Source organism: Triturus cristatus, chromosome 3_1 (assembly GCF_964204655.1).
Source record: "Triturus cristatus chromosome 3_1, aTriCri1.1, whole genome shotgun sequence".
Lineage (NCBI taxonomy): Eukaryota > Metazoa > Chordata > Amphibia > Caudata > Salamandridae > Triturus > Triturus cristatus.
In genome coordinates this window covers 771,063,788-771,076,378 of record NC_140583.1, presented here as the reverse complement: position 1 = coordinate 771,076,378, position 12,591 = coordinate 771,063,788, and the positions used below count along the sequence as shown (strand labels likewise).

The window sequence follows — 12,591 nt, the reverse complement described above, 5'->3', positions numbered from 1 at the left end:
TCAGTACATAGAATGGTTCTTAAAAACCATTACTGGTCAATAAAATCCTTGTGGCAGTTTGCAACCAATATTTTGTGGCCAGATATTGGTACACATGCCCACAGGTCTTTAAGTATCAAGAATCAGAATGCAGAGCTTTGACTCTGGTAAATCAAATACTACAGACTGAAGCAGTAAACAGCAGTGCTATCACTCAGGTTATTCACATCTTACAGACTCATGACTTAGCCAAAGATTTACTTTCCAGATTTTAAAGTTTTTACAGGTTCAGGCTTCAACGTGCACAGTTACCTTAAATTACAAAGATGTCAATAACGTACACCACGGACAGTAGAGATAGTCTTGACATACAGGTAAGTCTGTTACTTATGTATTCTCTCCGTTTGTGACATCATTATTATCACGGTGCATTTACAGTTGACCATTTTAATTCAAGCATATGCTTTTCAATTGTTACAGTAGCTTTGTTAAATACTTCTCTGAAGTTTGCTACATTACATGGTCCATGATGTACTCCAACATTATTTTGTTGTCGAACCCCCGGGCCTGTAAGATTTGTGTGGTCTGAGGGTGTAGCTCTGCTGTTAAATGACAGCATTAGTGTATCATAGGACCATGTCAGACAAGAGAGCCATCTACCAGGTAACATGTACCTGTAATGCTTAAGCCTTAAGAGAACAGAGCTAATCTTTCAGTTACATTACTTCCTGGGGTCATTTCATGGACATCACAGAAACATAGCTTAGGTTAAATGTGCACAGGCTCCAGTTAATTTAAAATCAGGCTGCTCGGCTGATAGTCCACCTGCCCAGAGAGGGGCACATCTCTCGGGTGACCAAGGACCGCCACTGGCGCAGAGAACTAGGTTCAAGGTATGCCATACAGCCTTTAAGGTGTTATATCTGAGCTGCCCGGCCTCCATGAAATCTCGGATAGTGAAATACTCCCCGACCAGAGAACTGAGATCCAGCCACCTCCACTACCTATCATCAAAAGCCAAGGACTCAACATCGTCACCTATGCCAACCAACCCAGCTGATCATCTCCCTCACCAACGAACTCACAACCGCCAGAACAAACTTTCACAACGGAATGAAAGCAGTCGCCACCTGGATGCAAGACAACTGCCACAAGCTCAACTCGGACAAAACCGAAATACTGATGCTGGGACCCACCTCTTTAGCCTGGGACGATTCCTGGTGGCCTGCCACACTAGGAATCCCTCCTACCTGTACTGGCCACACATGTAACCTTATATAAAGAACAAAACAAGTGCCAATACTGTATGTGTTTTCAACTCGATTTTACGTAGTGGACTGAATTAAACAAGAACACTAGCCACAACTTTGTCGTTGAATTTAATCAAAAACGTGTTTGCTATTTTATAAACACTGCATTTTTTTGTTGGCTCCCCACAGAATCCAGAAAGGCGGTCACCAACGCACTCATTACCAGTAGACAGGAATACGGCAATGCCCTATACGCCGGTGTCACCCAGAAACACCTCAGGAAACTACAGAACATCCAGAACGCTGCAGCCAGAATGGTCCTTGACCTTCCCCGCTACGACCACATGCCACAACACCTCAGACAACTCCACTGGCTCCCTATCAACGAGATGAATCACATTCAAGCTCCTCACACATGCCTACAAAGCTCTCTACGATGCAGGACCAGAATATCTGAACCACCACCTCCCTTTCCACACACCCGCCAGATATCTCCGCTCTGCCTAACTCACCCTGGCTTCCGTCCCACAGATCCACAAGACCAGAACCAGAGGAAGATCCTTCTCCTACCTCACCAGCAAGACCTGGAGCACCCTTCCCCTCCACGTCAGGCAATCCGCATTGTTGACACAGTTAAGGAAGCAGCTCAAGACCCGGCTCTTCGACTGAACCTCCACACCCAGACGGATCAGCAGCCACCCTCCCGCCTCTCCTCCCAGCACCTTGAGACCCTCACGGGTGAGTGGCAGAACTTTACAAACCTCTGAATGATTGATCTATTGATTAAGCACTAGCAGCATTTCAGAAACACCAGCCTGCCCTTTGTGGGTGATTGTAGTAGTCAGAAGCACCTCTCACCTTGATTTGAAATCGTTTCATTTCCAGCTCTGCCATGAACCGCCGTCTCTTGTCTTCCCGCTGGCTGTGGCCATCAGTGGAGGCATTGTCGCTCACCAGTACCAGGTCCCACTTCTGCAGAGAGGAGGGATGAAAGAAAAATTAAGCTACCACTGAAACCCTCTGGGGAGAAGCATGGTGGGCAGAAGGAGCTTGTGGGCCTCTGTTGCCAATTTGGCAACAATGGAATTAGAAAATAGAGACAAGAGAGGTCGTAACAAAATGTGGTCTAGGGAAGGGGGCAATCAAGAAGAGTGGTGTTTTGTTTACGTCTGGGTTTAGTAGGTAGGGAAGAGGTGGAAGTGGAAGAGGAATATAACTTTTAGCAAGATTTGGACTGTGCAGAGGAGGACTTGTGGTTCGAAGAAGTCCGTGGAAATAGATGTTTGCTTTGAATTGAGGGCAAAAGTATGGTTCATAAGAAGGACTAGAAGTGGTCTGGACATGCAATCAAAGAAGGAAACTCGGTCCATCAAGGAGCAGTGTTCGGTTAGGATCAGAAATGGCTTCGGGAAACAGTGTCAACTATAGGAGGAATGGGACCTTTGAGTAAAAGGGGAGTACTTCAGATTTCTTAGAGAGGTGTGGACTGGATGAAGGAGGTGTGTTTCTTCTGAGGCTTGAGGGCTCAAGACAGGAGGTGTCATCTGTAGTAAAAGATATGACCTGTGCACAGGCCATGTATGGACTACAGATCATAGGTGGGTCTGCAAGAATAGTGGTCTTCATAAGGAGGTGAGGTCTATAAGGAGGCTGCACATTCAGGAGGGAGAGGTGGAGTTTATAGAATGGTATGTGGTCAAGAGGCAATGATCTGGTCTGTAAGAGGACAATGTGTATTCTGCAGGAGAAGGTGTATGTTATTTGAGGATGTGTTCACAGTTGGAAGGGAATGTAATCTACAGGAAGAGATGTGCTCTGTTCTAAGAGGTGAAGTATATAGTAAAATTATGATCTGTAAAGGTAGATATCTGTGTAGAGTTAACTTACATGGGGCTTTGTTTGCAGAAAAGGGATGATTTGTGTCTGTACGTAAAGCATTATTGACTGGGAACGTAACGAGTAAAGAAATTTCATTATGACATCAGTGTTATAAGCAACATGACGATTTCAGTTATGGAGCAAATTTATGGGTTTGCAGGTATATGGCTCCAGTAAAGATGTTCTTTCCCTGCAGATTTTGGGAAGTAAGAATGCTGAAGTTCCTTGTATGTATTGCATTATATACAAAGAGTCTCTCATTCTTTAGGGATCTATGGACACACCTTTGGCAGCTTCCATTCTCTATGGGTCTTTGATCTGTGGAAGCCTATATTTTCAGCTCCTGGCAACTCAGGGCCTCATATGCCATTTGGCGTGCTGCGCGCTAAATGGCTTGTCCATCAGAGGCAGCTCCTCCACCACTCCAGATGTGGCCAGACCATCAAATCCAGTTGAGTTCCTAGCCTCTTTTATAGGCATGATATTTGTCAGCCAAAGCAGCTCTCGCTTCAATGTAGGAGCTGCATAGGAGAAATCAATATGAGAACTAGTCTGCCATGCCATCGTGGCGCTGTCATCATTTATATTATTAGGTCTCGCCTAGGCAGCGCATGCGCTGTCTTGTCAAGAGATGCTGTATACAGTATAGCGGGGATGCTACGCCCACTTTCCGCCTATCTTTTTGATTGGCCGAAATCCTAAATGCTGCAATCTGATTGGTTTTTGACAACTTAATCCCGCCTCCTGATAGCCATCTCGTCATTTTTCTCCTTCCATAGCTATTGGCCCCTTTACTTTAAAACCTCTTTTGTTCCCCTGCCTAACCCCGTTCCCTCCCGCAGTCCGTGACTTCTCTGCCCACCACTACCGCCCCACTCCCGTTCATACCTTCTTGCACGCCTGCACTTTTATTTACAATGCAATAGGTCTCGCATAAAGACGAGTCCTATTTTATTTATAAATGCTTGTTTTGTGCTTGGATTGGCTGGGGGATTTCGCACTCTATTTTGCCTGACCTGTCCAGAACACATGCGCATACAACGTTTTTCATGCAGAAGGAGTTACTTTAATGTTTGCAACACAGGCCAATTCAGGGCGGAAGGCAGAGACAGCACAAGCAGCTAAACGAATCAGGACAAAAAGAAGCGCAGCGGGTTCCACTCCCTCCTGCTCGCCAGCAGATCAACCGCCTGACTACTGCCAAGAGAGCGCAGAAACTGGCTTACAGATTGTTTGCATCTCCAAGCGACTTGTTCTTCACAAGTGTGGCCCTGAAGTAGTTTGCGAGCAAAACTATCTCCGGGCAGAGAATGGACTGCAGCTCGAATGTGGGCAGCCGCAGCATCCCGCCATGTGTCACAGGCATTATTTGCGTCAAATTACATAATTAATTTACCGCCAGATGTCTTCCCTGCGGCTTGACTGGCTTTAACCACTTTGCTGTTACTGAGGACCTCCCTGCAGCGCTTGGGTGCTTCATGTCACTTGTTAACACCGCTAAAATATAGCCAGCAATTTGCGGAAACAAACTAGTATCACCGCTCTTTCCCGATCTCTGATCGCTGCTCCCGAAGCTCTTATTTCCCATGGATGCAGCAGCTCGAGTTCATCTGGGAAACTCTTCCATAGAGCACTTTTAAAAGTCCCAGGGAAAATTCCACGCGTTCACCCAGCCTTCTATACAAACACGCTTCCATTTTTAATGTGTCACTGCAGCGTATGTCCGCTGTTGAGCCGTAAAGCTCCTACTTCCATATGTCTGCAGAAGAATGCACCTACCTAAGTTGTTACACGCTGTTAATTGTGGCATGTCTTGTAAGAGAGCAGCGTCAAACCAACATAGTGAGATTAGTTTTCTTTGCAAAGTGGTTGGTGCCCCCTGATGTCCAGAGGCGTTAGCCCCTGCATCCTTATTGAAACTCCACACAAAGACATGGGCATTACCAGTGATCTGTCCAGCTTCACACAGTACCGGTTTAAAAATTTCTTCAGAACGCCTTCCCCGCTGCCCAGCCTCAGGCAAGTTCTAATTGGTTTATTATTCATGTTATTTCCCTTCTTTTTTATAGATGGGATAAACTTGGGGGTGGGCAGTCAACAGCTAATCGATGTTTGTATTTTTATATACTGTCTTACTTGTGCTAACGCCAAACCCCCCTCTAGTACCATCCCTCTTCCTTTGTCAAACAAAAGATCACTTTTGCACCCCTTCCCTGGAGTAAAGTGTCCCACTCGCTTTCTGCATACCAAAAGGCAGGCATGGGTAATGGCGGGATTAGGTTCTAAGGGACCCATCAATCGCATACCTGCAACCTCTCCCGTTGGGGCTCTCCGTTGTGCTTCCACTCTTTAATGCACCTGTCCTTCCCCAAGTCCTGGCACTGGGAAGCACATCATCACATTGACCTTTGCTGTTAATAGCCATGAAAACGCCTTGCCCTCCAAAGCCCACAAAATGACTAGGGGCATGTGTTATGAATTGGATGCCCTAAATCTCCTATAGTACAGGAGGTATGTAATTTTATCACAGGCGACTAGTGATATCACAACTACACAAATACTCAAAATATAGACACATTTGTAATGATGTTGCAGGCGTGTATGTATCACACTGGTCTTCCTGCTTAACGGCTTGCACCATTCACATTAGTGCAGGCTATTCGCCACAATTAAAAACAAAGCTAAGATGCACCAAGTCCCATAAATAACACAATTTACTAGGTAGTATTGAGCATTATTTGGCAGACAAAACAACAAATAATTGTATACCTATAAGGTCTCAAAGGCGAGACCGATTGGCATTGCCAATGCTTGTTTTTTAAGACCGCTCCCCTCAGCTGAGCCTTTTCTGTAATGATATAGCTGGTCCCCCGGGATGACATTTTTTTCACAAGTGCTTAGAGACAGCTGAGATTTATCTGTCTGGGACCACCACGGCTGACATGCAGACACTGAGTGAGTGGGATGAGAAGATGAGATAAATGAGATGGCGAACTGATCACTGGCAGTTGTCTCTATACTGCCCTCTTCTGAATGAGACCCTCAGTCTTTATCCTTACTTTCGGGTTCTAACCAGGTGGGTTTCACTGCAATTTTTGCCCAAACTTTTTTGGGTACCTCTAATGCATCTCCCAGGAAATTGTTTCATGCTTTTGCAAGAGCGGTTTCAAGTCACTGGGCAATCCCTTCTCCTGCCTGTCAATTGTTGTGAGGAATTTGGGGGGTGCTGCAGCATTGGGAATGTGGGGTGGTGAGCAGTGCTTTAAATTGGGCCGGCACTTCTTAGATTTATCACTCTGAGTACCAGCACTACTCTACTGTCGAGGAGAGTACCGGTACTCATGAAAAGGTAGGCTTATTGGCTGTGAGTGCTGGTGAGCAGGAGTGCAATGTGTCTCTGGCAGCCAAGGCACCGCTTCTGTAGCCCGATCTGAGCCCCAGCTGAGCTATTCAGCAGGGCTCATTTGAATAATGTCCGGGTGCACACCATCACGCTGTGTTTGACAGAGCAGGGTCCTTTCAGGCCCTGTGCTGTCACTCACATTCACACTATCCTGTGCATTTGTGCAAACACAGGAATCATGGCAGTCCCCTGGCAGTGACAATCAGGCTGTGGCCATGGCAATTAAAAATGCCATGGTAGATGAAGAGTATAACATGGCTTTTATCATACCCGAGTCTTTTGTGTGTCTGCTTATGTTTGTGTGCTTGCCTACATTTGTATGCCTGTTTTTGTAAGAAAAAAGCGAGAGAAAGAGAGAGAGAATCAAAATACTCTCAGGAGGTATTTTAACGAAAATGGGTGTCACTTTGTGTGTACTTGTCTGCTCGGAGACAAAGATTCTTAAATAACGTAGTAGGGAGAGTTGGTGGATGGGTGAGTGAATGGATGGATGGATGAGTGAGCAAGGGCGGATGTATAGATTAATGGATGTATGAGTGAAAGCATGGATAGATGGGTGAAAGAGGGTGGATGATTGGATAAAAGGGCGGATGATGAGTGGATAAGTAAAATATTGGATGGATGAATAAAAGGGAGGGAGGATAGATGAAAGTGTGGATGATGGGTGAGTGAAAGGAGGGATTGAGTGAAAGGATAGATGGAATAAAGGAGTGAAAGGTGATGGAGCAAGGTTTTGTGTATAAAGAAACTTGCTCGTATGCAATTCTCTTGAATAACCTGTAACATTATAACCAACCTGTTTGTGAGTACTAACTTTGCATCACATTTTACATATTGTATCTAGGGGAACCTTTTCCATGTGCTTTACTAATGATTAACCAGAGTGTCCTTAAAATGGGCACTAAAAACGCGAGAACTCTTCTGCGCATGCGTCTACTACATCTACGTAGTTTGACGTCTCCTGTCGCTTGGTGGGAAATCTTTGCAGCTGCGCAATAGCTTCTAACATGGCTGCTCGAAACCTTCGCATTAACGCACATGCCGTGCTGAAATTAACCTATGCAAGTTTTACTAAGCCATTAATGCAAAAGATATTTTAAGTAAATGGAGTTAGAGTAGAAGTAAGTGGTATGCAGTGATTTCATTTAATTTTGTATTCTAACATGTCCTTCTCTGACTTTATTAATAGCTCGTATTTGGGGCTTGGAGGGTGACCAATGTCCCTGTTTTCCTTGCGGCAACTACGCATGCGTGAAACCTTCTTGTTCTGAAACCAATGAAGTAATTGAATGGCTGCAATCCGTGTGCCCAGCAAGGACATGGAAAGATCAACTTCTGACCCTACGAGAGGAAGAAGACGAAACATTGTATTACAGATTTATCGATCCACATTTAAAATGCTTGTGGGAATAACGCTTGTGGGTATCAAAATTAAGGGGCAGGGAATTAGACAATAGAACTAAAGAAAGTTATTGCACTTAGTATGGTGTGATGTGTGGATCATACATTTGAATTGGTATAACAGAGGTAAGTTCTAGCTAGTTAGACACACTTGACCTACTTGATGCCGATGCTATGCTGAGATGCTGCCCAATTTTGCTGCAATCTGATTGAAGAATCCAACACTAGGGAAAAATCGCGGAACAACCGAGGAGGCATATCTAGGAAGGGGTCCGGACAAGTCCAAGCCGGAGAGAGTAGCACCAGAGAGGGGTGTAATGCTGGTGTTACACTAGAAGAGGTCACCTTCCCAGTCCGGAACCTGTCCTGAATCCTTGATACTCTGATGTCTCGGTCCTCACACCATTCTAGGTAGAATATAGATCTGTGGGGTTATGTTACGTATTTGCTCTCTATTCTTTCTCCCCTCAGGTACTGTCATCACAAGAATTTAATTAATGTGAATTGAATTATAAGCTAACTGTACTACTTTTAACTGATGGAGGATTGTGGTGTATCTACTTGTATTTGATTTGACTCACAAAATTATCAATTCAGATAAATCCTTGAAACTCCTTCTGAGTCTGTGGTTCTTTGAATAAAAGTTACATTTATTGTTATTACTATTATCATTTCCTCCCTATTCTAATCTACTACTAGATCTTTCGACAACGTACATTTACTTAGGAGACAGGATTGGTAAGAATACTGGTGTAAAGGTTCCTAAGGTAAATCAAAATTGATGTCCAGCGGATATTTGCTCATTGAGTGCATGAATGTATATGGGCCTAAATGAGTGTTGTGTGTATGTACACGTAGAGCTGGTAAACTCTGCTGCATCAGTTTTTCTTGGTAGCAGAGGGATGGTTAGTATAGTTAGTTAGGTGAAGATTGTATTTGGAATTTTGAATTATTGATTTATGTTTTAAACAAAAACCTGTTATGTATTGTTTATGTAGTCTGGAAATTCCTGGGAATATTGAATAGTGGTTGGTAAATGGAAGCCACACTGCAGTGAGGTTATTGGTCTGGATCCAGAAAGTGCTGAAAGTTATGCAGGACTAAAAGCACTGAGTTAGGGATTCATTTCTTGTATGTTCGAGAGAATAATTGGTGGCGAGGAGTTCGCTGGTGAAATGTTGGTATTATATCACCTAGAAAGGGTAATACTGAAGGAGTAGCAGGTTCTCTGATGCTTGTGTGAAGAGTAAGCTGAAAGGTTTTTACTCGTAGTGTGTGAAGAGTAAGCGGATGGGTTTTACTCGCAATGAAAGAAATCTTACTCTTCCTTGAATTAGTGGGTCAGACACAATAGCGAATGTTTATACGTTGTTAATTAATGAAAGTTGTGTGAAAATTGTGAGAAAATATGTTTTCGCATTACCTTGTAAAGGAAGGGTCAGTTGTGAGTACTGCACTGATGTCACTGAGAGCCGCGCTGGGATTGGTTGAAACAGCGGGCGTGAAGTTGATGCGAAATTGTAAAGGAGGGGTTAGTAGTAAGTAGTGATACTGACGTCACAGAAAAAGCTGTGCAAGCATTGGCTGAGCGAGCGAACAGAGTAGAAGTTGATTGGTTTTCAGACTAGAAAACGCGCTTGTATTGGGGAAATCATTAGAATTAAAGCAAGCGTCTGATTGGTCATCAAATTAGAAGTCCCAAGAATAATAATAGATAGTGGAGTTTGCATGTACGATCCAACATTAACAAGGACTCGTCCAGATATAAGATTTATAGGGATTGCTTAAGAACAGTACCTTAATAAGCACAAGCACGCAATGTACAGAGAAAAGAGAAAAATGTCATTTATGCAAAGGGTTAAGAATTATTTTAAAAAGGACAAACCCATTAAGAGTAGAGAAGGGATTCTTATTCCTCCTCCAAATACGCCTGCATCATACATGATGGTGGAGAGAGGCTATCATACCTGTGTATGGTTAGAAAATTGGGTAGAATATACAAAAGATGATGGAATATTAGCATTTTCTGAGTACAGACGCTTTAATGGAAGAATATTGTACAATTTAAGAACACGGATGAATGAATTAGAACCCAGACCCAGATTGACTCAGTATGAGGCTTTAGAAGAATGGGAAATGGAAGCCTTTGAACGTGATAGACCACGAAGTAAGAGTACCTTAAGCAAATTTTATCCGAAATTTCCCCGTAAGACTAGAGATAGTTAAATGAAACAATAGAGACAGGCAATGGTGGCAGAAGGTTTATATCCTGTGTTAACATCAGAAGAACAGACGGGAGGTAAATGTACAGAAAAAAACAAGCACTTAACCATGATAGATATCGGAGAAACAGAAGAAGGGTATTTAGATGACGTATTGATGAAAAGTCCTCCACCTTATAATGAAGGATTTGACAGAATGTCCCCTAGTGCCCCAATGGTAAGAACACCTTTGGTACCACAAATAGTACATGACACAGCAAACAGGGTACTTCAAGATAAGGAAAGAGAAGCAATAAATAAGAATAGAGATGAATTGATCCAGAAAATAACTCAGATGAATACACATCCTGATGCATTGACCATACCAGTAACCATAGGTCCAGTAGTCCCATTGTATGGTGAAAGGTCAAACTGTTCTAAAGTTCCTGTAATGCCTACCCCAAGCATAGAACCTAGAACAGAAAAGATGATAGTAGATGACCAAGCAAGTGAATGTGAATCAGTAATATCATTAATGGATTTGCAGATAAGAGAGCCAATAATGGAAACCCCGAAGAGAAATTTGCCCAGTTGTTCGAAAGAAGTTAGACTAGAAACCTCAACAGGAACTAGAAGTGCCACAACAGCAACCCCAGAAGATATAGAGAGATGGTCTCAAGAAATAGAGAAACCAAAGCCACAGCCAAAATTATTAGACATTTTTAAATTACGAGTAGAATTGGAAGAAATGGTTGCTGGAAATGGGGGTCTTGACAGATTAAACACATACACTGAAGAAGAGTTACTTTTCATTTGTAGAAGCATTACACAAAATAAAAAACATTCCATGATAAACTGACAAATTTGGCATCTGAAATTGGAAGTGACATAGGGAAGTCAAAGGTGTTGCAGAAACCATATAGAGCAGAATTTTCTGATAAGGATTTGGAAAACATGAATGTGTCTGGAAGAAAATTACAGATCAGGGAGTTGTTATGTCTGCTACAAAATTGGGGAGATCTTGAAAGAAGGAAAGTTAGGTGGGCAAAGAAAAAGGAAGAAGCACAGGTAAATCGAACGACATCTGAATATTCCATGAGAGAAACAGAAAAGGCTGAGAGGTTGTATCCGATGAGGGAAGTACGCGGAGGGGGGTACATACATGTACCATGGACTAGACAGGATATTTTGTCAGTTACAAATGATTTCCCAAAATTGAGAGAGAAACCAGTGGAGTGGTACAGACAAGTTGAGAGGTTTGTGAAAGTTTCAAAGGTTTTGTTAAAAGATCTGGATGGTCTGTTTGACATAGTAGTACCTGCGGATTTGTGGACAGAGTGTAAAATTACTATAGATTGGCCTAGTGAGGAATATCCAAGAGATTCAAAGACAGGAGCCCCATCAGAAGAAGTAATCACTTTTCTGAAGAGTAAAATTCCCCCGAAAGAAACTGATTGGGTAAATAGACAGAACAACTCAAGAAAAGAACAAGTCTGTACATGCCTACTATGAAAGTCTTTTCCAGGTGTTCAAACAGTATAGTGGGTTTGAAAGTTTAGAGAACAAGGACATGACTCATTTTGTGTATCGATTTGTGGCAGGGTTAAGACTGGATATATCACAAATGATTAAGCAGCACATGTTATGTTGGCAATCAAAGCACATTGACGAGATTCTAAAATATGCCAAATATTGTGGGGATGCGATTGGTAACAAACGAAAAGCCTTAGAAGAAAAGGTAATGTGGGCTCAAGTAAAGTTAGCTGAACAGCAAGAGTTTCCATTGAATAAACAGTCAGAAAATCAAGGAAGAGTGCAAGGTCAAGGTCAAAATAATGGGGGTAAGCCACGGGGAAGAATGAACAGGGAGGCAGCAAAGAAAAGATTTCCCTGTCACGGGTGCGGGAAGTTGGGGCATTGAAAGAACGAGTGTAAATTAGTACACGTTAATAATGGCCCGAATCAAAATTTAAATCCACAGACGCAGAATGAGGTGTTAATGAGTCATCCGCAACAGGGTATAGATCTTCAGAGTCAATTGCCACCTGCCCCTAAGTCAAATTTTGTGAGTCAAGCCAAGTACAGTGTGGACGCCGGATTTCCAGAAGGTAGTGGTAAGAAACGTTTTGTAACATCGCAGTTTCTTTTGCAGGATCCACTAATTGATTATGAGCAGGAAGGACAGGGCCTGAGGGGGGAGGAAGGAGAGTGCGTACTTGGCGCATCCCTACCGGTAGATCAGTCAGGTCCATACGCAGAAGGTAAAGTGGAAGGAAATTATATCATTTTCTTGTTGGATACTGGTGCTACCAGGTCTACTGTGAGACAGCAGACATTCCTAACCTGCCCCCCTCGGTTGAAGCCATCCAAGTAGTAGGTATTTCGAACAAACTGATTAGAACCCCGATTACAGAACCAATGGAGGTGTGAATTGGAAATTTTAGAGAAATGCATAAATTTGTGGTCTGTGACTCAAGTC

At 43.1% G+C, this 12,591-nt stretch overlaps 1 protein-coding gene across 5 annotated transcripts in view; it reads right to left on the bottom strand.

Annotated features, from left to right (window-relative positions):
* The window catches only part of ANO9 (anoctamin 9), a 519,627-nt gene that overhangs the window by 330,562 nt on the left and 176,474 nt on the right, over window positions 1-12,591 (bottom strand). For all 5 annotated transcript variants that reach the window (XM_085644947.1, XM_085644948.1, XM_085644950.1 and 2 more), the window contains exon 3: window positions 2,088-2,201. In XM_085644947.1, the coding sequence (XP_085501073.1) occupies window positions 2,088-2,201 (114 nt within the window). The remainder of the gene's footprint in view (window positions 1-2,087; window positions 2,202-12,591) is intronic.